At 38.1% G+C, this 25,673-nt stretch overlaps 1 protein-coding gene across 1 annotated transcript in view; it reads left to right on the top strand.

Moving 5' to 3' along the window:
* The window catches only part of ITGA4 (integrin subunit alpha 4), a 33,868-nt gene that overhangs the window by 5,860 nt on the left and 2,335 nt on the right, over window positions 1-25,673 (top strand). Inside the window, exons 3-25 of the mRNA XM_026052079.1 lie at window positions 1,238-1,344; window positions 1,442-1,571; window positions 2,736-2,803; window positions 3,395-3,524; window positions 6,667-6,752; window positions 7,089-7,148; window positions 7,241-7,378; window positions 8,495-8,606; window positions 11,225-11,319; window positions 11,672-11,762; window positions 13,085-13,130; window positions 13,472-13,626; window positions 14,100-14,254; window positions 16,937-17,086; window positions 18,395-18,471; window positions 20,051-20,201; window positions 20,435-20,533; window positions 20,899-20,978; window positions 21,329-21,415; window positions 22,228-22,321; window positions 23,016-23,123; window positions 23,851-23,970; window positions 24,963-25,082. Of these exons, the coding sequence (XP_025907864.1) occupies window positions 1,238-1,344; window positions 1,442-1,571; window positions 2,736-2,803; window positions 3,395-3,524; window positions 6,667-6,752; window positions 7,089-7,148; window positions 7,241-7,378; window positions 8,495-8,606; window positions 11,225-11,319; window positions 11,672-11,762; window positions 13,085-13,130; window positions 13,472-13,626; window positions 14,100-14,254; window positions 16,937-17,086; window positions 18,395-18,471; window positions 20,051-20,201; window positions 20,435-20,533; window positions 20,899-20,978; window positions 21,329-21,415; window positions 22,228-22,321; window positions 23,016-23,123; window positions 23,851-23,970; window positions 24,963-25,082 (2,459 nt within the window). The remainder of the gene's footprint in view (window positions 1-1,237; window positions 1,345-1,441; window positions 1,572-2,735; window positions 2,804-3,394; window positions 3,525-6,666; window positions 6,753-7,088; window positions 7,149-7,240; window positions 7,379-8,494; window positions 8,607-11,224; window positions 11,320-11,671; window positions 11,763-13,084; window positions 13,131-13,471; window positions 13,627-14,099; window positions 14,255-16,936; window positions 17,087-18,394; window positions 18,472-20,050; window positions 20,202-20,434; window positions 20,534-20,898; window positions 20,979-21,328; window positions 21,416-22,227; window positions 22,322-23,015; window positions 23,124-23,850; window positions 23,971-24,962; window positions 25,083-25,673) is intronic.

The following is a 25,673-nucleotide window of genomic DNA, read 5'->3' as shown; positions in this document are numbered from 1 at the left end:
TACAAAATCATCTTAAACACTGTTAGATATGAGAATGTATGTAATAAAGCACACAGTAATTCACCCTCCCTCAGAATAGCCTAATTATAGATAGAGCCCTCAGCATAGCCATATTTCAGGTAGAGCCCTTACTCTACGTTCATACTGAATTGGGTGCCTGTGTCTCCTCTGAAAGGAATTCAAGAAATACTAGCAGGTATTTCTTTAAGTGCCCTGCTTCATTCAGTAGTAATAAATTTCAGCTCTCATGTGAGTGCTGTTTGGATGCGGGATTGGTTTGTCTTCCAGGACAATGTCACCTTTGTCCTTGTAGTCTATGGCCTGTCTTGGCGCCCTCTTCTGGGCAACGAAACCCATTTAAACTTCAAAAATTGTGGGGTCTTCAGTGGCTGTGCTGAATCTGGGAAAGTACTGAAATTAGCCAAAAGATCACTTACTTTGCATGCAGTTTTATTTTTCTCATAAATTGAGTCATGCAGGGCCAATATTTTGGTCACTGTCCATCTTTTCACACAGACATACACAGGTACATTCATAAACGCCAAGCTTGCTTTGTGGACCTTAACATCTCTTTGAATGTATAGTTTCTCCTTGCCACAGATACTGCTCTAGCACTGGATTCTGTGAGGAAGCAAATATTTGCTAACTGGGCAACACTATATCTCTTTGGGGAGTTTAAAGGAAGTTCACTCTGTTCCCTAAGGTTTTAACAATTAACTTTTCTTAAAAAGAAAATAAATCACTAAAGAGGCACTTACAAATAAATGAAAGTGCAGGAAAGATACAGGACCTGYATACATAGTTTGGGTACCAGAGATGCTACTTGGATTTCTTATGAATTTTCAGGGTGAAAACCTGTGATAAAGTCCAAACCTGTGAACCTTGGGCACTCACAAAAGTCAAAATTTAGGTTAGAGAATTCAGACTTGCAGTATAAGCCCACTCCCATGTAAATCTTYATATTCTTGCATAATTTAATAGTGACAGAGAAATAGATACTCACTGCCAAATCAGTCATGTTCAGAAACAACATGTTCTCTGTAACCACACACAGCCTTACCTTTGTTCGAGAGRAATGTGAACCATTTGCATGGAAAAGCTTACATAAAAAACACAGGCATAAGGTCCAACAAAGTGGCCTTTTGAAGCCTTTCAGCAGAACTCTCTAGTGTTGGAGTCATGGGCCATGTGTTGTTTTGGTCTGGCCATCTGCTCAGCCTTGGTCTTTGTGTTGCAGGCAACCCCAGTGGCGAGCGCTGTGGAAAGACTTGTTTGGAAGAGCGCGATAACCAGTGGTTGGGTGTCAGCTTATCAAGGCAGCCAAAAGAAAATGGATCTATCCTTGTATGTATAACCCGGGGGACTGTGGATCCACTTGTCAGTCTGCCTTCACCATTCTTTTGCTTCTGTGTCAAACATGATACTTGTCTTTTCTTCATAGGCTTGTGGACATAGATGGAAAAATATCTTTTATATCAAAAATGAACACAAACTACCTAATGGTATTTGTTTTGCCATCTCTTCTGACTTTCGAACTGAACTGAGTAGAAGAATATGCCCGTGTTATATAGGTAAGCAGAATGCTTGAGTCATTCCTAGGAAAGAATAAGATGTAAAATCAAATGATGCAGAGAGCATGAAGAACCTGTGTTGTTCTCGGCAGGCTTTCTGCAGCCAAAGGCTCAAAGACTAATATAAGACCTATAATATAAATCTGTTAGGAAGATGTTTATCACTTTGAAGTTGTTTTCAGCAGGTAAAAAGGAATGGCTTAAATAAGGCATCAGAGCAYTTCCTCATTGGACGGGACCCTGAAGGACGTGGGCTCCTCAAAAAAAGCCAGTGCAGGAGCGTCATCCCTTCATTCCTTTGCTCTGTTACCTGCTCTCTCTACTCAACACCCTGCTCACAGTGAAATCCAAGCAGCATCTTCAGGAGTTGTTGCTGCGTAGCCTTCTCCAAACAGCCCCTCAGCCTYGTCTCCTGCTCGTGCATTCCTGCTCTGAACTTGTTCCCTGCTGTGCCTGGGCCAGCAATGTGAGATCTTCTGCAGACCTTCTCCTCAGAAGGTTGCAGGTGCCAGAATAAGAATCAAGCTCTGAAGCTATCAAACCAGTTGAATCCCTGGCTTTTTCTTTGGTACCTTGCTGTTAGGTAAGGGTAACCTTAGGTAACCTAACGAGCCTGCCCCTTGTTAGCAACTAGCGAGGAAAAGCAGGAAAACAGAGCTGGAAGAGTTGAATATAGAGAAAATTACTAAGGATGGTAGATAACGATGCTTTTAAGATGTCCACAACACAAACCCTTCCRAGCTTGAATGGATCATCAGCCCAAATCCTATGAAGATACATATGCTTGTCAAACACACTATGTGCCAGAGTGCAAAGGAAAGAGTTAAACCTACGCATCTGTGCCACCTTAACTATGTATATACTGTTTCACTTGGCATATGTCTTTCATGGAATAATCTAAAGAGAAAAGTAACTTTTAAAAGCACAAGACTTCAAAGGCAGCTGTGATCAAGAGGTACACACTGCTTTGAATTTGTTATATACTGTTTTTGGAGCTAAAGGCTACACAGTGGAAAACAGTGTTTTCAGCTTTATTACTGAACTGAAAGCCATTTTTTGTCCTTTTTTTTTTTTTTTTTTTTTTTTCCCTGTTGGAAATCTACTAAAAAAAATCGGAAATGACATTGCTTCTCCTTCTTTTTAATACTTCCTGCCAATATCCAGATCACGTGCGAAAGTTTGGAGAAAACCATGGGTCGTGCCAGGCTGGAATGTCTAGTTTTTACATTGAGGTGTGTATAAAAGATATCAAACTTACCTCCCCATCTGTATACATATATACATATGCACGTTCTATCTTTCTAAATGGAGGGAAAAATCAGACTTAATTTCTGTTCAATTGAATCTTAATAAGACTTGCTTGATAATTCATAGTTAACTGGGGATACTTTAGCATTTTCGTCCAAATCAAAAATTGCTTTTCATGAAGAAAAAGAGCAAGAATTTAACCAGTATGAAGTTTTATTATTCTCTTTACAGTAATCTATTTAATGCAACATTAATATGAATAAGGCTTTCCTTGGTTTCCTTCTTGTTTGTGCAATCAATGTTCTGCCACTAGACTATGATTTTTAAAACATTCCTTTGAGAAGAGACTATCTTGTTTGTTGCTTTATTTTAAGTGATTGGCAGTTCAAAGTTTTAGTAGCCATATGCCTAGATAGCCTGAGAAATATTGCCTTTGCTCCTGTGATAATCCCCCAATAGTGAGTCCATATATCCTGCATTACTGAGGAGGCCTAAGGGAAAGCAGTTGACTTGCTTGCCTATCTGCATGAATATTTAAACATGTATAACATGAGTTTGTTTTATTTTTCTTTTAGGACTTGATTATAATGGGAGCCCCAGGATCGTTTTATTGGACTGGTTCTGTTTTTGTGTACAACACAACTGCAAATACCATCCACGCTTATACGGATTCCAATAACCAAGTGAAGTTTGGCAGTTATCTAGGTATTTTTAAAAATTTAATTTCAAATTAAATTTAAGTGATCTCCAGTTACAGTATCCATAACGGAAGGTATACTATGGCCTTAAGACACAGACTTGAGTCTGGTCTTTTTTAATATATTCTAACCATATCCATGTCTCGTTCCTGGATGCGTGAGAATGCAAACCTTATCAAACTATGTCTGTACTGAAAGCCACACAACTCTTACCAATGTACCAACGTCCAAGCAGTTAACTGCATTTAGCATGAGAATTTGTAGTTTGTTTGKTTTTTTTGTGCCAGAACCATTAGGAACTTAAGTTTTCTCATTATGTGCTAAGAAAGGCTTGTCTGTCCTTCCTGAGTTAGTGTGCGGAATTGCTTTTGTCTATGACCTTTGATCTGGCATTTTTCCACCCATAGATTCAGTGCATSTGGATAAAGAGCTTTGATTTCTGATTTCCCTTTTCTGACAGTAGGGAGGAGACATAAGTTATGAAATAACTGTTATGCAATGTGAAATTGATAACACCAGAATTCACAACTGAGCCTTTGAAAGGTTGCGCTCCGGATTTGAGGGGATGTTATGCAGAAGAGATGCCATATGGTAAAAAAATGATCAGATACCACATCAGTGTGCTTAATCAATAATGTATGTAACCTTTCATGGGTTGAAGAAAACTTTGGAGAGCGCTGTAAAACCTCTCTGCAGCTTTCCAACAACAACCAGGCAGCTAGAGATTATACCTGCCCAGAGAAGGCCCATCCTGGATGTCTGCTCTTATGCTTTGTCGAGTGTAAGAGCAGGAATTTCTGTAATGAMTGAGTCAAGTCATTGATAGCAGAAAGTCGGGTATAGGCAAATGGTAAAACCCCTATAAGAATATTGATAGGAGAGGTGCAGTGAAGGAATTTTGTCATGCATGAAGTTTCCCCTGGTTCCCTTGCCTTTCCAGAACTTGGCTATACTGGAGTGTGCTGGCGAGCGGCTGCGCAGGGGCAGGTGCAGCGGGCAGAGCTGCGGGCAGGACTGCCGGCCTCGCAGCTCTGCCCCTCCCAGGGGAAAGGGAAGGAGGAGGAGGAGGAGGAGGGAGCAACTYGCTTCTCTCTGTGCACAACCACAGGAGATGAGCCTTGAGTTGCCCTTTTGTTACATGCTGCTTAAACCTCTGTTTGGTCTCTTCATAATAACACTGTAGTTGAAAGGAAGTGAAGGTATCTTCCCTTACCCTTCCTCAGCTTCTCTCCTTTCCCATCTTTTGCACTGACTTGGCCTGAAATCTACTTTTGGCTAACTCTGTTATCAAACATTTTTTACAGATGACTTTGTTTATATCTTCAATGATGAAAAAAAAAATCTTTAACAAATGATCAAGATATATTGTGAGCAGACTGTAATTCAAGGCACATAACTACACATAATTATATACTTCTCCTATTCATTTCTTCTGGCAGAGTCTCTTAGTTGGCTTCTTTTTTTTACATCTTTTTAAACAGAGCAACACCTAACAACTTAGAATACAATTTGGAGGGAAAGAGAAAATATCATAACATTTTAAATTGTAAGAAATGAAGATGTTTAAGTATGAGATACATAAAAGCAGAAAGCAGGTTTGGAAAGAGAAGCTAGGAATGCATAATGTTTGGTGATTTCCTTGAGTTATCCAAAATATGAGATCCTCAGAGATTAATAGCAATCATCTTCAAAGGGATCAGATAAGTAAGTCCATCTTTCAAATCAACTGGGCCTGATGAAAGAGTAACCGAAGGTACTTCAGGATCCATCTTAAAGAAAACACAAAGTAATTGTTTATTTTAGGAACCTGAGAAGGACTAATAATGTTTCAGAAAAATGGAAGGTCAATATAACAGGGGAAAAAGAAAAGTTGGTGTAATTTGAGTCAGCCAAACTTCAGTAAACAAGAGGGAATTCTGTGGCTGGAAATACAATCAGATTCAGTTATGTAGGGCTTTTAAGTGTTAGTTTGTTAAGGGTTAGCTTCACAATTTCTCCATAGCCTTTCCCCCAACCTTTTTATACCACACTGAAAGCATAGACTACCTTAGTTTTCTTTTTTTCTTCTTCTTTTTTTTTTAATCAATTTTGTAAAAACATTAATATTTATACTTCAGCAAAACCAAAATAACCAGAAGGTAAAGGTCAGAGGGGGTAAATGAAGGCTTATCCACTTAAGCTTAATTTTTTGCTGAATAAAGTAAAAACTAGGTGTTGACCTTTAAATGATAAATTGTCATGTTCACCTTTGTTAGCTTAAAAAATGACAATAAAATGCTGGCATAATGAGAACTTTAACACCAGGCAGTTTTCTTTACAGATGAAAGATATAAGGTTTGTTCTCACAAGGTGATTTTTTTTCTCTTTTCTCTACATGCTGTGAATATCATCAGAAATTTCTTAAATGCAAGATGAGCAAAATATGTTTACAGTTGTCCCTGGCTCAGCTTGGCCGTGATGGGCTTCAGGAGAAGCAAGGGTGACTCAGGCAGCTACAGCTTTAGGCCCCAGCCTTTCGTGTGCAATTCTGTGGTTGGGCTTTGCATCAGCAGGGCCCTGTTTGTCAAGAGCTGTTTCCACGGACACAGACACTTTGTTCATTTASAAAAACTGATGAAACGTTTTCTTATTGCCCAATCAGACCCGCTCCAAAGTGTTCCCGAGTTCTTCATATGTGTGTATATAAAGTACAGTATTTATATATGTGTATGTAAAACAATATGAACAATATATATGTACGCACACACATATAGGTAGTGCTGCGTGGCATTTTTTCTGCAGTCCAGTTAGAACAAGAGCACAAGAACAGCTGATACTTGGTTTTGCAATATTGGAGCCACTGAACACTTAGTGAACATGCATGTATAGAAGATGCTTGCATTTTTTTAAAAAGCCCTTTWAAAATGACAGATAATTTAGACGTTGAGAAGAAATGAGTGTTTCTGACCACAACAGCTCTGAAGTTGCTTTAACTTACTGTTTTTATTGACCTTTGGTTTATATTTGAAGAATTTTCTATTGTTTTTACATTAGTAGCTTGTTTGYGGTCTGTATGTCAAACAGTAGTGTTGACAGCTTTTATGTGTTATATTCCAACTTCTTCTTTATGTGCTATTGAAAGTGTTGAGTAGTGCGTTTCTGATTTACAGGATACTCTGTTGGAGCTGGGCATTTTCTGACGTCAACCAGTATAGAAGTCATTGGAGGAGCTCCCCAGCAGGAGCAGACTGGTAAAGTAAGAGCTTGTTCATGCTGTTGGTCTGAAGAGGATCTCCTTGTGCCCCTCTCCCTGGGGGTTTCCAGTTTAGGGTAATGCGATAAAGACAAGTGTTGGATAATACAGTTTCTCATGGGGAAAAAGAGCAGAGAAGGAATGATAGAAAAATAATCTGAATGATTGCTGTGAAATATGGTATTAAGGAAAGGTGCAGATAGGAAACAAAGAATAACTGTACATTGGGATGTTGCATGTTCTCTGGATGATTCTCTAGCCCCCATTATAGAAAAAGCACAAAATAGTATTTCATATTACTGCTCACTGAACATTACTTTTATTTGCTCTTTGTTTTAGGCATACATTTTTAGCATTGAGAAGCAACTAACTATTCTATTTGAACTAAAGGGTAAAAAGGTAAAGCTTTAATGCAGTTATTCTACACCTCAGAACTTCCAGCCTGCCTTCATAAAACTTTGAGGATAATGGGATTTTTTGTTTGCACACAGCTTGGTTCCTACTTTGGRGCTGCAGTGTGTGCTGTGGACCTGAACTCAGATGGCCTCTCAGACTTGCTAGTGGGTGCTCCAATGCAAAGCACCATTAGAGAAGAAGGACGAGTTTATGTTTACATCAATTCRGGTTCTGTAAGTATTTTCTCTTAAGAACATATAATATTCATTGCAGTGTAATAACCCAAAGAGATTTCCTATCTCTTACTGTAAGGTGTGAGCAAAACAACTTTAGTACCAGTACRAGGATCCCATATCCACCGGTGAGTAGTGCCAAGTGTTATCCGTAAAACAAGCTGACTTTCTAGCAAGAGCAGAATGTGTGGAAAAACAGCAGCAGGACTCTGAAGCATATGTGCATGTCAGCCGTGAGCTGGGTAAGCCTCAGCACGCTGCTTACGCTYGTGTTGGAGCTGAAGGCAGCCTCGCTGTGCTTCACACTAGCTGTGACAGTTGCAGCCTGCTACTGCTTCCCACATCAAGCYCTCTTCCCACTACCATGCTCACTCCTGAAGTGGTGTTAAGAGCAACTTAGCATTTCCAAAGCAAAGAGGGGATGAAATATTTGTGTGCAGTTAGTAGGAGAAACAAGGACGAACAGTGGTGGATCTGTTAAAATTCTCCAGTTTGGCAAATAAAGAAGCTAGACAGACTATGTATTAGAACCATCTTCCTTTTATTCTTTTTAGGTATCAGAAATGAAAATATAATCACTCTGGTTTTGATCTGCTTATGAACTTATCTGATGTTGTTAATTTTATCTCCATATCCATTTTCCATCCCTCCTCATACAMTGTTGCGCATTCATTATTTTAGCATTAACATTTTCTGACTATGATTGCACAGAGAATTAAGCCACTCTAGGAAACCTGCAAGTTACCAGAGCACATGGAGTGGCTCTGAAGCAGCTCCTCGTTACTGTCTTTTTTGTGCCTATGTGTTCACATGTATATATGTATACACAAACACATGCAGAGTTTGCTGTGTCCTGTAAGCACCTGTGCTCTGAGGTGAGCTTGCTGCTGCTTGGAGATGTTTACTGTGGCAATACACTGCTTTCCTCTTTCTTAAAAAACAATCTGAATATAAACTGAGCTAAATATTGCTGAAAATTTTTGACAACCCTGCCTTGTGCAGCAAAGATGATTTTTCTCTTACCATCCAAAAGCCGTTTGATATTTGGAGTAATCACTGCAGTCATCTGGAACACGCGTTGTTAATGTCCTTCTCATGGATTTTGTTTTTCCTCAGGAGGCAAAAATGGCAGAACTAGACACAGAGCTCAGTGGGAGTGACTCATATGCAGCCAGGTTTGGAGAGTCCATAGCCAATCTAGGCGACATTGATAATGATGGTTATGAAGGTAAGTATCAAAGCACAAAACAAAATCAAATTTAATTTTTGCCTTCTACTTACATTCAGGCTTTCTAAAATGTAACTGCTGCATAAATTTCCACTCCCAGCTGCTTCCCTTCTTGAGCCCATGGCTGTATAGGTAGCTTGCAAATACGTGCTTGACTCAGGGGCCTTCAGCTAAATTGAAGGCAGACAGAGGGGAACTCGCTCAGTGCTTGCATTCATCTTGTCATGTTTTCAAACAGGCAGGAATGGTCAGTGTTTGAGCAATCTGCATGCACTTCCCTTCAGCAGAGAGGTCATCATGACAGGCTGTGTAGAGAGAGGATAGAAATACAGCAGGAGCTCTCTGCTCCTCCAAGATTCAGGAGCTCACTTTTGAGCCAAAATGTTCTATGAATTTTACACACAACCTTCTGAGTTTGCCCCAAAACATTTGTGAACTGCAAAGGAAAACAATATCCAAATATAGAGCTGAGGAACACAGAAGTAAAATCRAATTAATAGCAGCAGAGCAAAATAGGCATATGACACAATATAACATAGAGTGTCATCATAAAACTGTAGGGGAAGGCGTAGTAAGCCGTTGTAGGGAGCTGAAAAAAAGCAGAAGATATTTAGAGTGAAAAGCSGACAAAAGAATTGATTTTTCTTGTAAGAACAGCTGGAAGCAAAATATAAAGACAAATTTGGTGATAGGGGCCACTTGTCTAAAGTCAGTAATAAAAAAGCACAGCAGAGCCAACTTCTTCAGTGACACAAACGGTCCGTATCGGCCCTGCAAAGCTAATGGCATGTGTGTTCGTGTGGACGCCAACCCCACCCCCCTAACATATGTTTTGCTTTAATTAGACAGCATAACTTGGCTGTCCTATTTTCATCTCACCAGCAGAGAGACATAACATACTTTGTGTGTTTTAGTCATTGAAGTATGGGCTCAGCTAGTATGGATTCAATCAGAGAGCCATTCAGCTAAACCAAGTCGTCAGAGCTTTGCTGTGTGTGTGTTTTTGATTTGGTGCCACATACCGGCTTTTCTGTACTTGCAGATTGTTCAGTTCTGTTTCATTTGTGAATGAAATTTTGCATTTATTAATTTATACTGGTGAATTTTCCTATACTGTAATTCACTCTCCCTTTCGTTCCTCCCCCCCTCTTTTGCTAAGTGTCCTCTGGCTATTTGAACCTTTTTTTTTTTTGGTAATATTTTGGTAAGGGCTGTTAAGGGTTTGTTTGTTTATGTGTTTGCACACCCATCTGGGTGTAAATCATCTCCCCATAAAACATATTCCTTTGTTTAAACCAGCTACCTTCATTGCCTCGCTGAATGCCTGTTCAAGCTGTTATTAGCTGCTGAGAACATTTCAGAGGAAAATACATGGTTCATTTTGGGCTAGACTAGAAAAAAAGACTTATTTAAAAGACTAATTTGAGCCATATGGGAATAGCAGAGTGAAGGAAAATAATCTTAGTTTCAGAAAGGCTAAGCTTTTTTTTTTWATATATATATATATRTAAATGCCATGGTCATTTTGGCCACTCTGCATGATAATATCGGAGGGGCCATATACAGTACTGTTAGGAAACAGATTTTTTTTAAAAAAGGTTAATGCCTGTGGCTGGCCTTGTTTTGCAGAAACACAGTGTTTCAGGCACAGTCATATGACTGTCCTGGCCGTATTACACAGAATCCGAGAATGGTTGAGGTTGGAAGGGACCTSTGGGGATCATCTAGTCTCACCCCCTGCTCCAGTAGGGACACCCAAAGCAYATGGTTTGGTTCTGTTTGCCTTAATCTTTAGCACTTATTTCTGAATTCAGTCACACCAATTTGGTCAGGCACTACATGCATCATGATTTGGCTTTCTTTAACTTGTCTTTGTATATGAGTTGAGCACAAGTATTCCTCCCATTAAAGCCTGAAGACAACCTTGTATGAAGAGGTTTTGGTGTCAGTTCAGGCAATAAGATGTAGCAGAAATACAAAGTAAAGAAGATGGAGTTGATGCAGCTCAGTCATTTTGGTGTGTAAGCACAGACACCTACTTACTCAAGATCAGGTCTTTGAGAAGCACAGCTGATGGTGCCTGAGAAACTCATGCGAAGGCAAGATGCACSTTGTGATTTAGCCACTGCCAGGACCACAGCAGTGCTGGGCAGGCCTTGGGTGACCTGTCCTTGGCTGTCTGAGAGCCACCTCAGCCCCGCCTGCAGCACCAGGATAAGAGAGAACAGAAACTGCACGGCCGTTTTCCTTATATCACGAGTTCCTTTTCCAAACTGCAAAGTTGCAGAAGCTTTTCCGCTTCCTCCAAGGGGCAGAATGAGCTGTCACGCTCAAGCTGTTAGGAAAACAACTGTGGTCAAAGTCAGCTGTGTAGAGATGGCCCAGCTGCACAGCATCCCCTTATCGTGTTGCCAGATCAGATCTCTGCTTTCGAGTGGTGTACACATGTATTTGTTGTAAATGCATCTACATTCATTATATGACTGGTTCAGTCTGCCAGTTTTTCTTGCTGAAAAGGTTATAAAAGTYTGTAGGCATTCTACAAGTAATATGTAATATGCCTGTAACATAAAGACTTAAAAATCATTAGTTTCTCTCATTAAACTGTTTTCCTACAGATGTAGCAATTGGAGCTCCACAGGAAGATGATCTGAAAGGAGTTATTTATATATACAACGGCAGGGACGATGGAATAACTCCATCATTTTCACAGGTATGCTATTTCTATTATTAAAAAAAAATCCAGAAAAGCCTTAAATTTGGGACTGTTTTCTGTAATTTAACTTTCAGAACAGCTGAATTATTTTAAAACAATTAATTTTCAGAATATTTGTACACAGCCTGTGATTTTTGGTCATAAAACATAACTTGTAACATAAAAAAAAGTTCTACAGGCTTCACATGGGATTTATGGGGTATAATATTTGCAGCAGTGGAGGAACATCGCTTTCAGAGTCAAACATTCCCTGGGAAGTACCTACTTTCAGAGGCAGGCAGTTGTGCTACATAACTGAAAGATTAGCTGTCCAAGAATAATCTTCTTTCCTTTTTCCCCTCTCCTTCAGAGAATACAAGGACATCGTGTCAGTAATGGTTTGAGCATGTTTGGACAATCCATAGCAAGTGGCGTTGATGCAGATAACAATGGCTATCAAGGTGAATTAAACAATTTTGTTTATTTTTGTTTCTATGATGGTAGAAATGAATAGGGAACAACCCAACCATGCTGCTTGTTACTCCAAGAGCAAAATCTGTCATTAAGGTGACATCTCACATCTCGCATTCGGGGAAGAAAAAAAACGATGGGGTAAAGCTGAGGGCAAGCAGTCAGGTTTTTACGGTCATCTAACTACTACTGAAGAGCTCAGAAAGATGTTCTAGTGCATAGTGCAGAGGAGGAAGAAAAAACTTAGTTTTATGGCAAGCACTTCATCTGCTAATGTCACAGGGAGCTAGATTGGTCACCAGAAGTATGTCTGCTGTTGGGGTTAGTGTGCTAACCTGAAAATCGTTTATGTCTTCATGAAGTCTGGATCTTGTCACAACTCGTTTAGCTCAATGACTCTCAGGCTCTGCATCAACAAAAAATTAATCTGGCCTCGGGGGCTCAGAGCAGTGGATTAAGAATGTCATGGAATTCTTGTGGGTGTGTCACGGAAGTGCTAATTTGGGATAAAATAACTTSGCTGGTTTCAAATATATGCTCATTGTTTCAAACATATTGTCAAAATATTTTGACATTGTTCAGATTGGTGCTATGTCAGATTCAGGTGCTGCCTGTCCTGCCACGGTGGTTAGCAGAAACTCTGCTCTGAGTTTTTCTGCAGTAATGTGGCTTTGTGATGCTGGGTTAGCAGGAGGTGAACAGGTACCTGCTGCCTTCAGGTCATCTGCTGTTGCTTTTCGGGGAGCCCTGCCCTCATCATTTAATCTCATCTGAAAAGTTCTTGTTGCCTCCCTAGAGAAGCTGTGCTGTGTGTATTTCTTCCTGTATTGCATGAACAGTTTTCAGTTAATATGGAATAAAATAATAAATCTATGCTTTTTATATCTATTTATATTTTAATATAAATATGTATAAACATATCTCATATAGATATATAAACAATTTTACTATATGTATATGTATATATACAGAAAAACTAAATATTTGAGTTACAAATGGGGCAGGCCATGTCATTTTGCTGAATTGTACTCCCTTGTCAGCCTTGGCATGGAAATCAAATCATCATGTTACGAATATCTACAAGTCCAGACAAAACAGTTTGCAGCTTTAAGGGAGAGGAAGCAAGGGTTTGAGGATTCATTTTCTATAGAAATAAGCATCTCTTTGCATATTAACATAATATTTAAATAATGGGCAAACAATGTTTTAATGCTATCCAAAAATGAACATACTTAAAAGTGCTTGTATCTGGGAAGTAATTCCTGTTGAGTAAAGATCCTTATCTATCTTTTTTATTTGTTTGTTTATTCAGATGTAGCAGTTGGTGCATTTCTCTCCAATTCTGCTGTGCTGCTGAGGTGAGGTTGATGCATTTCAATGCTGAAAGATCATGCAGTTTAATTTAAAATTTTTAGATGTAATTAAAACTAGTAGTATGTTTAGGTCTTATGCCACTCTTTTTGCTGGTTTRAACTTTTCTTGTTAAACTCAAGAATGCTTTTAAACTGGTATGAGTAACTAAACATCGCAGAGAAAAAGAAAATACCATTCTTAAACTCTTGAGTTTTTTTCACACATTAGTTTTATGCTTAAGAATGCAAAAATCAAGAAAATATCTTTAAAATTATCATCTTAAATTACAGATTCCACAAGTTGATTCTAAAGCATTTTGTAAATGATAATTTTTCTATATTTTTAGAACAAAACCAGTGATAATTGTTGAAGCTTCTCTAAAACACCTTGATTCAATAAATCGAACTAATTTAAACTGCATGGAAAACGACCAGCCTGCCACCTGTATGGATTTACAGCTGTGCTTTACGTACAAGGGGCGAGAAGTACCTGGCTATATAGGTAAGCTGTTTGGGAAAAAAAAAAAAGCAGTTAACGTATTCATTGGAATAGGAAATTAACCTATTTAGAAAATAATTATACTGGTACTTAACACTCCTAATAGTATTAATCTGAGCTCAATATAAAATGTATAAAATGAAAAATTAAAAGCTCGAGGCGAAGTCAGCCCCAGAAGTTACTGCAGCAGATTTTCTTTGAAGAGTTTCTATGTAACTATAACTTGCTAAAACAAGTTGCATTTGAAGCAAGCGTCTGAGATCAACACGACACAGTCAGTTTTCAGAAGGCCAGATGCTTTCATTAAGGGCAGACTTGTCTCAGGGAATTTGTAAATGGAACATTTTGAGGTTGATATTATGGAACAAACTCAAGAGAATACGAGTCAGAAGATATAATTTCTGTCATAAATTCATGAAAATTACTCTGCCTATTTTTTTTTTTAACTTTCTTTTTCCCTGATTTTAATTTTACAGTTTTGTTGTATAATCTGAGTGTGGATGTGAACAGAAAAGCAGATACACAAGCAAGATTTTATTTTTCTTCCAATGGAACATCTGATACAATCTCTGGAAGTATAAAGATTTATAGCAAGAAAATTGCCTGCAATGACCATCCAGCTTTTATGAGGGTAATGTAATCTTCAATGTGTATTTTACAGTAAATCATTTGCTGTCCTTTATAAGCAGATTTGCTGCAAAATAATTTGTATTTTATTTACAGCTGCATTACATTAATTAGAAAAGTACAGCATTTCTGTTGATAACTTCTACAATTAATAGCTTTTAGTTCTGGTGCTTTTTCAGCTTTTATGGAAAAGTCAATGGTCCTGTCAGCTCTTATGTCAAAAAGAATATGCATAATCATCCTCACAGTGATGAAGGACACGAACATTTCTGGCCTCTTTTTTTCACCCTGTTTTACAAGAAAGCAGATCATAGATTGAGGCCCTTGTATCAGCCAAGAAGACATGCTATAGAGTGTGTTCTCTACTGAACATTTCYGACAGAACTTTAATATCTACCTTGTTCCTTAATTTAAACACTTCAGTAATTACTCAGATAACGTTAATTGTGCAATTTCTAACCAGTTTAAAGAGCAGATAAGGTGCTGCTCCCCTTCCTACTATGAGCAGAAGAGGCAGACTCACCTGACCAGAAAGGAAGCCACTCCTGATCCATAGGAGGCGAAATGAATCGACTGCTAGAAGGGTGTCTGCAGCTTGAGGTTCATAGCCGGGTCGGGGTCTGTTTTGTGGAGTTCCTGCAAGGAGCCCGGGCCTCGTCGCAGGGCACGAACATGTGTGACCTGCGGGGAATTCTTTGCTTCCTCCCTGCAAGAAAGGCAGCCCTCATCATAGGCAGGTACTTGGTTAGCGAATCAGTCATGGAAAATGAGACGAAGAGCCGTCCATGGAAGAGTTTCATGAATGAATTTAGAGCTGAACAATTTTGATAAAGAATGTGCACTGGACCAACAAGTGATGTCAATTCCTCTTATGAGTGAAGGCTCACGAGTACATATCCAAAAATGATCACAATCTGAACAAGGCTTATAATATCCATAAGGCCATTGGTTGGACAAGAGAAATATAAAATAAATCCATCTGCCAAACATCCTAGACGCTTGCCTGCTCCAGCAAGAACTTGGGAGAATAAACAGGAAGAACTTGAAGTCCTAACACACAGTGACACAATAAAAACAAGGGACACAGAGGAACTGTGTTATATTAAACTCAGAAATAATAGACTTTTCTCCWGTAAGAGATATACCAAAAGGAAAAAGAATTCTTTAAGAAAGTTCTATGGAAAGGGAATATTTGGATGGAGGTGGGAGAAAGGGTTATAAAAGAACGATCTAACTTGTGTAGCCTTTTCTTTAAAATCTTGAAGGTAGCAGTTCCGTGACCTTCTGAAACTAGCATCTAGCAGGGTGACTGCTGCATCTGATCCCGCACAGAGGCTGGAAAACAGGCTTCATATTCTAGAATTACATAAAGCCTGCGCAGAAAGAGCATTTCCTCCTCCGTGTGTTTTTCTTCTTCCTTCCTTTCACTTGTGTTTTGTTTATGACAACGTGAAGCGGCAGTTCTTCACGACAGAGCTGCAGGGTGGAAAGCAAAGGCTCTGCTCACTCCTGGCAAGTGGCCCAGTTGCACCTCAGCTGGTAGGTGCCCCAGAGGGAAGGGGCCGCACGCAGCAGCGGTGGCAAATTGCCCACCTCTTCCCAGAGTTTTGTAGGCTGCCCGCTGGCCTGGCACACGTTGTGTTGCCAGCATCAGCAAGTACTTCTGTAGGAGGAGGAACATGAAGAACAAGGGCTTGTCACTCCTCTCTCTACCATTACAGCTTGTCCTTGCTTTAACGCGCTTCTCTTTCAAATTCCTAATTGAGGCGTTATGTAACTGCTTCCCTGCACTGAGGTTTCTGCACTTGCTTGAAGCTACTGAAGTTGAGTAAGTGTGAACGTCTGTCAAGTAYGATCCTTGCAAGAGACCATGTACATTTTACATTTTTGATGTAAAGAGTAATTAATAGCTAATTAGTATAATGAAAGTAATATAAAGCAGATGCAGAGAAGACCTTGTGGAAAATCATTATGAATCAGCTAACATGCGATATGGTCAAAGTGAGCCTGTAGATAAGAATTAAAGCAGTGGCCATGTGGAGGGACAATCAGTGGCTGTCTATCTTAGGGACTTAGGGACACTTAGGGARTAATTTAATCAGGTTTGCTATTGTAGTTCTCAGTGCTTCAAGCTGTTCAGTTTTCACAAGTAGATAATTTGGGCCCCAAATTGCAACATTCCTACACAGTCAAGGTCTCATGTCAAAAATGGTCATTTACCAAGGAGTTTAATCTTCCCACTATGAAGGAGGAAATATAAAGGAAGAAAAATAAAATTCAGTCCTGAAGTGATTTAGTGGTAGTATGGGAGAAGCCCTTTTAACTTCATGCAGAAATATTAGTTCTTTTTGCCTATTTTTGTAATCGGGCAGTACAGCATATGGAATTACCTATGGACAGTCCTGTTGATTAAAGTAAGGTAGGTCACTGTTCAGTTAAACATCTTTTAATAAAAGGATCTTCATTTTAAAATGCCTGATGCTGTCATTGAATATATTATGCTTTTCTGTATTTCTGATTTCTTTTTTTAATGTCTGGAAAATACAGGAGCAAATATGGTTTAGGAAATTATTTTATATGTAAAAAATAAATTAGTTCTAGGGATTTTTATATTGTTTAAAACATAAAGCATATGCATACATGTTTGTCTTATATGATTAACTYATTAGGTTTCCAATTTTCATAGAAAGATGTAAGGGATATCTTGACTCCTATACATGTTGAAGCAAGTTATCATCTGGGACATCATATTCTACAGAAAAGAAGCAATGAAGAATTTTTACCACTTCAACCAGTTCTTCAAAGGAGAAAAGAAAAAGATGTTATTAAAAGCAAGGTTAGTGTATGAATTACTTTTTCAAATGCAATAAATAAATAGTCTTTAGATAAAAGAAACTTCACATAGTAATATCTTGTATTTTTCAGACCAGCACTTAGTGTCTAGATCTTATTTAATAAACTAGAATAATATTAAMTAAACTATAATATTAAATAAAAATATAAAATAAACTAGAATAATAATAAAATTATTTTGTTTGCAGAACCCATATCTAAATTTTGTTATAAGAATATGTTCTATAAAAATATTCAATATTATATATATAAAAATATACATGTATATATACATACACATGTGTGTATATGTAAAAATACAATTTATATACATATCTATATGCAAAACTCAGGGCACAYAGGTTTGCAATTCATAATTTAACATCATTATCTGGGGGGGTTTGCTTTTTTTAATAACTATTTCAGCTACGTAAGTTGAGTCACTTTGCAGTATAAAATCATTCTTCAAAATGAATTCTGTGTTAAATATCTAATACTGTGTCTGTACTGAGCTGTTCCAACCATGCTGCGGAAATTCTGAGTCCCTGTTGGTTCTCCAGGTTTTCAAAAGCAGTTGGGGGGAGGGAAGGAAGGGGGCAGTGCATCCTGAAATGAATATGAAATTGACTTTTTTCTTCCCCAAACGTAACAGACTTTCACTCTGACTTAAGCCAAAGACAGGATGCTGTGAATTTTTAACAACCAGATGGTCGTAGAAATATTATGACTTCTCACAAACAGCAAGTTTCACATAATTCAGATGTAGTTGACAATCGGAATTTTGAGATCCCTGAAAGCTCCTTTAAATGGCCTCTTTTTTTTCCCTTTGGTGTTATCCAATATTTTGCTTTAGGAGCCAAACAGCCTGAGAGAGAGACAGGCTCTTGTTGAATATAGGGACGTAACGGCGCTCTGCGGAATATTGCTAACGAAGGCGCGGACACAGCCACCCCGTGGTGTCCTTAGGCTCATCAAATCTACACTACAATAGTTAGTGCAATAAAACTCTCTTACTGCTCCTTCTCAGAGCAGGGAACGCAGGGACGTGCGTTGTGGGACACTGAAGCACGGGGCTCTCTCTGAGGTGGCCAGCACGGAGGCGGCGCTGCGGGACGCTCTTGTTCTGCAAGCACAGGCTGTGGCTGGACACTGGCAGCTCAGAGCCTGAGCGCGCTGTTTTTATGAGCAAGGCCTATAAACAAATGCCAGGCACTACGTGAAAAGGTCATTGATTTCTTTTTTTGAAAATATTTCTACTCAATATAATCTACCTACTATACTGAAATGCTGCTCTTGTTGTTTTCCTTTATAGTTCATTTTTGCAAGGCTTTGCTCCCACGAAAATTGTTCTGCAGACTTAAGAGTTTCTGGAAGAGTTTTGTTTCCTAAGTAAGTATGATATAGCTTTCGTTTGCAGAAATTTGCCTTTTCATGAGGCTTTAAGATTATTGTGTTTGAATAATTTTGAGTTTTTCAGGGAAATACTGTGCAGTATTTTTATCTGTGATACTAGTAATGCTATTTTTTAAATGYTTCAAAGCTGTGAGAAAAGAAAAGAAATCACAACATATCTGTTTGACATTAGGTACTGGAGAACAATAACACCTTTTCAGTATAAATAAATAGGCTAAATGTCTTAATATTAAGTGTGAAGTATCATAGTGCCTCCAGTACCTCGATTAAAAACTACTCAGCTGTGAAGGATTAATTTGTCTTGTCTAGATGGAATGCATACATTAGCCAGGAATAGCAAAGCAAACAGTTTTAGTTTGAAAAAGAATGAAATCAAGTAGGGGTGTCTGTAGTGCCTTAGCTCACAAGTTACGACTCTTCACATTTTCATGTTTTCTTTCAGTTGCTTAGATTCTGGCCTGCTCTGTAGTTTTCTGGTCTCTATCATGAATATTTTAATGAACGATGATTGCCAGGGAAATGCCCTGGTTAAGCTGGGTATTACAGCTGCTTACCTGGTGCTTTTGTCTTCTCACGAGGGTGTTAAACTGGAGGGCATTTTTGTGCTGGTGTCGTGTTAACAAATTCAGTGGTAAGGTATAAAAGAAAGCTGAATGGTGAATAGCTTTTATATTTTAAACTACACTGAAGTCAAGCTACTGAAATGTTAACATTGTATTTTGCTTTAATTTGCTTTTGTCTTGGAGCCTGTCTGCTTATGCAGTGCTTTTACCTTCTGTTACTTGTCTAAGTGCCAGCTCCTTTCCCAAAGGTGTTCAGTGACTAATGCTTTGGTTTCGAGCCAGAATAGCTGATAAATGTCTATTTCTAGGCAGCCCTTCTGCAAGTCTTAATTAAACTTTAATGTCAAACTGAAGTTTACTTTTAGACCCTCACAGGGTATCTCTACTTGTAACATGATTGCAGAGCATTACATCTAACCCAAGGCAGTCCTAGCTCAGTCTGGTCTGTGATCAGAGTGATGTAATAATAATAAAATGAAAGAACTTAAATTACCATCTCATTTCTTACAAAGTACATATCTGTGTTCATGTAATGTACTGGATCAGAACTGTACATCATTTGAGACGTAGCTTATACGTATTCTTGGCACTCCTGGATGCATCTAAATACTCAAACCAGGCTCCACAGGCTTCATGGTACCTCTCTGCAAAGGTCTGAATTTTGAATAACATCTGAACATACTGTCCYGTTAGCATATTGCTGTCCTGGTCTGTACGAGGACCTGTAAAAGGCAGACCCTGACCAAGAAGGGAACACCCTTCTTGCTCTCGCATTAATAACCTTAAGGTTTAAAAGATACAATGCTGAACTTGACTATCAGCTAACAGGTGTTGTACCTTTGGTTAAAGGAATGTTTTTACATATTACAGCAAAATGAAGTTAACTAAAGGAGCAGTAGAGGGKTTTTTTTGCATATAAGCTCTATATTGTTTTTACATTATGTTGTTCTTCATGCTGCTTTTCGCTTATATTCTGATCATTATTTTTAAAGGCCCAATGAAAAGAAAATGTATCTTACTGTTGGAAACACAAGGACGTTGTTATTGAATGTTTCCTTACACAATACTGGAGATGATGCATATGAAACCGTCCTCCACATTCAAATCCCGAGAGGTCTTTATTTCATCAGAATTTTAGAAGTGGTAAGAACAAGAACAATCTCATGGCTGTTTATGTAGAATTACCTTTCCCTGCCYTCAGCAGCCAAGTTTTAAGCTTGAGTGAGCCTGATGCACTCATCTGAGCTTCATTATGAGCAAATGGACTGTCAATTAACAGTATAAATTGATCATGTCTTGAACTAAAATCTTAAAATGTCTGAAAATAGTTTTGAATAATTAACAATGAACCATTAATAATYTGTCCTTTATTTTAGGAAGAAAAGCAGATATATTGTGATGTGTTAGATAAAGATACTCACACAGAGAAACTTGAGTGTAGCGTTGGCTACCTCTATGTAGATCAAAAATCAAAGGTAAGCTTTCAAAATTTCTAAATATTTTAATAGGATTTTGAGAGAAGAGGGAAAAACACTTGTTTTTCAAAATCTCTCCCTCTTGTCCAACTACTGTCATCAGTTATCGCACTAATACCTGAATGTCTCTGTTCCTTTTAAAGTTAGTTGCTTAAACATTCTCTGGAAAATTTCATTAATGGACTATTTGCATCAGTTGTTTCAGTTGCACTTGGCTTCCTAGACGAGTAGAAAGATAGTAAAAATCTTTTGTAAAAGACTTTTGAACTGAAGAAATTATAAATGATCTTAAAAGAACATTTTCACTAAGACTGTGTTAAGATATAGTATCATTTGATATAAAGAAAATTTCATTTGTTCTACAGCTGGATTTTAGTTTCCTCTTGGATGCAAGTTCATTTACTAGAGCAGAAGATGACCTCAACCTCATCATTAATGCTACCTGGTAAGGTGTGATTAAGAATTGCTCTTGTCAATGAGAAATTCTCTTAGCTTTGAAGAGCAGAACAGGGAATGCTGAGAAACTTAGTGAAGCACTATTGCAAGAAAGGATATCTACTGCAAAATCTAGAGAGAAAATCCAAAATAAAATACAATAGCTATTTAAACAATGAGCAGATTTCTGCCCCTGTAGAACATTTTTTATACCTAATAAGTAGTTACCTATGAAATGTTTTTGTTTTAATAATCTGGAAGATAGATGTTTAATATTTGTTTATGTAAATGTWTTTGCTATATCTGTAAATGCATATAGCATATGTCAGTGCATTCTAAGCTCRTTTTTTTCTTTTATAGTGAAAACGAAGATGTGAACACGCTGTTGGATAACACTGTGACTTTAGTTATACCTCTGAAATATGAGGTCGAGTTAAATGCTCATGGGTAAGTCAGCTCTTGCTATACGTGCACATTCGTAGAACTGTCGTCCTGTTCATCACACAAAATTGTGACTGAATTTTTGAATTTTGAAAATATGCACAATCAAGGACTTACACACTGAATATGATAAGTGAATGCTAATCTAAGAACCAAAATAGATGTTTTATCAGTTTTTCCAGTAACAGATGGCATCAGTTATTACTTCTAGCACAGTGAATTTTACAGCTGTATTTTATTTGGCTGTCCAATTAATTGTTTCAAAACCAAACCTATAGCTATRTCAGACTTCTATAGTAACTTTCTGTTGATGGCTTGCTTTCTTAAAATCATCTTGAACAAACAATCACAGTCCATGAAAATGCAAATAAATCCTGAAATCTTAAGTTGGAGATGAAGATGGATAGGACTGAAATCCCATTTCTAAGGAGGCAAGATACCTCAGCTGGAGGTATAAGAGATGAGTGGCCATTTCTCATCACAGTGCTCACTTTGMTCCATAGAAGCCTTTGTTAATGTAAAATGGGACCCCAATGTTGTATTCTGTTTTTACTCAGATTCCCTGCATAACATGAACCGTGTTCTGGGTTGTTATGGGGCACTCATGGAGCATAGTTTTTTGATAGGAGAGTTCCTGACTTTTCTGATCCTTTTAAGAGGAAAAGATACAAAGGTAGAGAACTTGTACTTGATGTTCCTGCATTTACTTAAGTGCAAATTCAAGTATTTCTTCTCCTAGGATCAATCTTACTGGAGATGATATGGACCAGAATACCTTACTAATGATATATATTCTTTCTGTTAACAATCTGCCTCAGATTTGTCACACCGGCTTCATTTATTTATGGAACAAGTGACAGAGATGATTCACCAGATACTTGCATGAAGGAGAACATCAACTTCACTTTCCATGTAAGATCTTCACTTTGTAAAGCCTGTTATGTATGTTTTGAATGTGAAGGCTTTGATTTCCAGCATCTCTACRGTCTGTCTGTATGCTCAGTAAGGGAAATTTCTAGAAGTGCTGGATTGCCACCTCCCWCTGATTAGTGATAGGAAGTGGGTATCTGTCCCTCTTTGAACACTTCTTTTGTGCTCAACAATCTTCCACTGCATGGTCAGAGAAAAAAGCCAAAACCATATGCGAGCAAAGTTGACAGTGGTACAGCAGTTCTGACTTGACACTTTTTCCAAGCAAGAAACAGTTTCAAAGGATTTATAGATATCATATAGAACTGGGATATACGCATAAGTGTTCTTCCTGTTATCRGTTCAGACTTGGCTGGGCTGGATTAAAAGCAGAAGCTGGACATGAGCCTCTCCTAGCTCCTTTGCAGGCAGCCTGCGCGGCTCCGGGGCAGTCACAGCCAACAAGCACCACTGAGTCACTGCGCTCGGAGCAGCCAAGCGGCCTCCAGAATGAATTAGACAGCTAATCTCTGGAAATATTACTACCCCTGTAGCATCCAGTTTCAGGGCAATGTAACAGTACATGTGGCACCCAAATCGGTGAAATTTCTGTATTTATAATTTCTGTACATGTATTTGTCACTTGAACAGCTACCATGAATTACAGCTTAAAACATTTACTGTTCTTGCCTACAAGGTTATCAGTACAGGACCAAGCATGGCTCCAAATACAGACTTTGAGATAATGGTACCTAATGCCTTCCCACCCAACAACTTCAAATTATTCAACTTGCTGGATATCAAGGTAAAGCATAGGTTATTTCACAGTGTTTTAACTGCATGAATTATATGAAGAAGAAAGGGGAGCATAGCAGGAGTAGTACTACATATGTGTTCATATGTGTTCAGTTTTTATCCCTTTCTTTCAAACCCACAAAAATTTGTACTAGAATCCAACTGAATGTACTAAATCCATCTGTGCAAAGCTCGATCCTAGGCATGAATCTGTGATTTGTGTTTGTCAGTTCTTTTCTGCTGTGGCACTAAACACTTCATAAATAACAGAATACAGTGTGTTTAAAAAAGAATCAGAAAACTTCTGCATTGGATAGCCTTTTTACAATATTGTAAAGACTCCAGTTCATCAAGCCTTATTGTATCACGTGAAGCAGAAGACTTGTGGTTATGCAAAACAATATAAAACACAGTCCTTCCATTTTAGAACATTACTATTCTTAAGAAATAGGATACAACAGATGTCCTATGTCTACTGTATTAATCAAACACAAATTACCTCAAGCTCCTCTCTGGCTTACTGTACCTCATTCCCAAATTGTTTTGTGTAATGAAGTGAAACAGGAAAGCATAAAGTTTAAATTTAGCTATGATGGGGTAGGGTGGGCAGGAAGGGTCATCTTCAGCCAAAGGGAACTAAAAGGTTCCCTTTGAGGTTCTTGCTTTTCAGAACTCTCTCTGTTGTCACTATGTGATGTTTAAAAGCAAAGCAGTGATTTTGTTGTTTCTATTTCTAGACAACTACTGGACAATGTTCCTATACTAAATATCCTAGAAACTGTAATGCTGCAGGCAAGGACGACAACATATTAAAGGATCTTGTCACCTTCTTTTCAAAGCCCGATAAGAGACAAATGGTAAGGCCTGACCCTGGCAGCAGTGGGAAATCGGTGATCAGTCCCTGTGAAGGAGCCTTATTTTATGTAACGAGGTCACTAGGGCAGTCTTCCAAAGGTTTGGGGTGGAAGTTATAAAGAATTACTAAACAAACTGAAATTATTCTTGGCTCAGGAAGTTTCTAATGGAAATACATGGCAGGCTAAGAGCATTTCATACATACCTAGCTTGTGCTTACTCATCCCTCAGTGTCTGCTTATAGAACCTGCTGGAAATCAGCTACTGGACTAGCTAGTCCAAATCTGAATTGCTATTCTAGTGTTATTTCAGGATTTAGTCTAGTAAAAAATCTCTATGGACTAGAATGCATTTAATGAACTACAATTTTAATATTTTAATTGTAGAAGAAACTGTATGTTTTCAAACACTTAATTTTTGCCTCTTAAGCAAGCAAGTTACAGAAACATCCACAACTGATGGAAAGACAGACTGTGCACTGGAATATCAGCCTTGTTTTTTTAATCACAGCTTTGGCATTGCAGCCTAGTGCTACAGCCTACTTCATTTTTTCTTCTTAGAAGCTTTGTGACTTGCACTGCCAATCTACGAGTGCCCTCTCACACTGCAGTAGTTAAGGACCCAGCAATTATACGGGATATAGTGTTTATCCCAGGTAGCATATAATCACTCCTCATAAATATAATTCCTGATAAATACACTAATTCGAATTAACAATGTAAAAATTAACCTACTTACTAATGTACTTAGAACCAGCTTATCACAATTGATATTTTTCCCCATCTTTCTAAAAAATATATATTTTTTAAGATTAAGACTTGCTGTCTTGCACAGCAGTTCGAGTTCCTTGCACTGTCCCATTAGCAACAGCTCACAGATGTTACACTTACCTGTGACACACAAACACAGAGCTTTTTGTTTTACTCAGTTCCTGAATGTCACTACTTATTCACAAGAAAAAGTTGATGGAGTTTTATTTCCCCCTTCTCTACAGTACTGCATGAAAAATGACAGTCTGTGTTTACAAATACACTGCAAGCTTGGAAACATGGAAAGTGGAAAAGAAGCAACTATTCAGGTGCATCTGGAGGCTACTCCTTCACTTTTAGAAATGGTAATGTATTTTCAGTATTCAAGTGGATAATTTCAAGCCATATATGAAATAATCTCTGCATAGCATTGCTATATATTAACATTATTTGGATTTAATAATAGTTTAACAAGAAATCTGCTAAGTATTATGTATTTTGTTATATTTTTAGYGTTGCGTTTCAAGGCAATTTGTGAAAATGCCATCCACCAGAAAAGATGCATTTCAGATGATCGTTTTACTTCACAGACTGTCTTGCTTTGCCTATTCTAACAGAGTTCTGTAGTGCAGCTGAGTAATTGCAAATAAGGTCATGATCACCATACAAGAAGCACAGCAACTATTAGAAAACGGTTAGTCAGGAGAGAGTGTATATTAGAGTTAATGTACTTTTCATCTGAGAAAAAGGAGGGATTCCTGACTAGCAGAAACACTGGTCTGTCCCTTCATGACATGGCAGTATCTCCTGTCCATGCATACTGTAAATTATTTCGAGTGTTAAGTTTATTCTGAACAATCCAATGTTGTTCTGCCAACTGCTGTTCCAATATTTCAAGTATATTATAAACTAGCATCCTTTTGTTAAGTCAAAATTAATCTAAACTTCTTAAAATC

Source organism: Nothoprocta perdicaria, unplaced genomic scaffold (genome assembly GCF_003342845.1).
Source record: "Nothoprocta perdicaria isolate Ctin4 unplaced genomic scaffold, notPer1 scaffold_83, whole genome shotgun sequence".
NCBI lineage: Eukaryota > Metazoa > Chordata > Aves > Tinamiformes > Tinamidae > Nothoprocta > Nothoprocta perdicaria.
The sequence above is the reverse complement of the archived record's forward strand: the minus strand, read 5'-3'. Positions and strand labels throughout refer to the sequence as shown.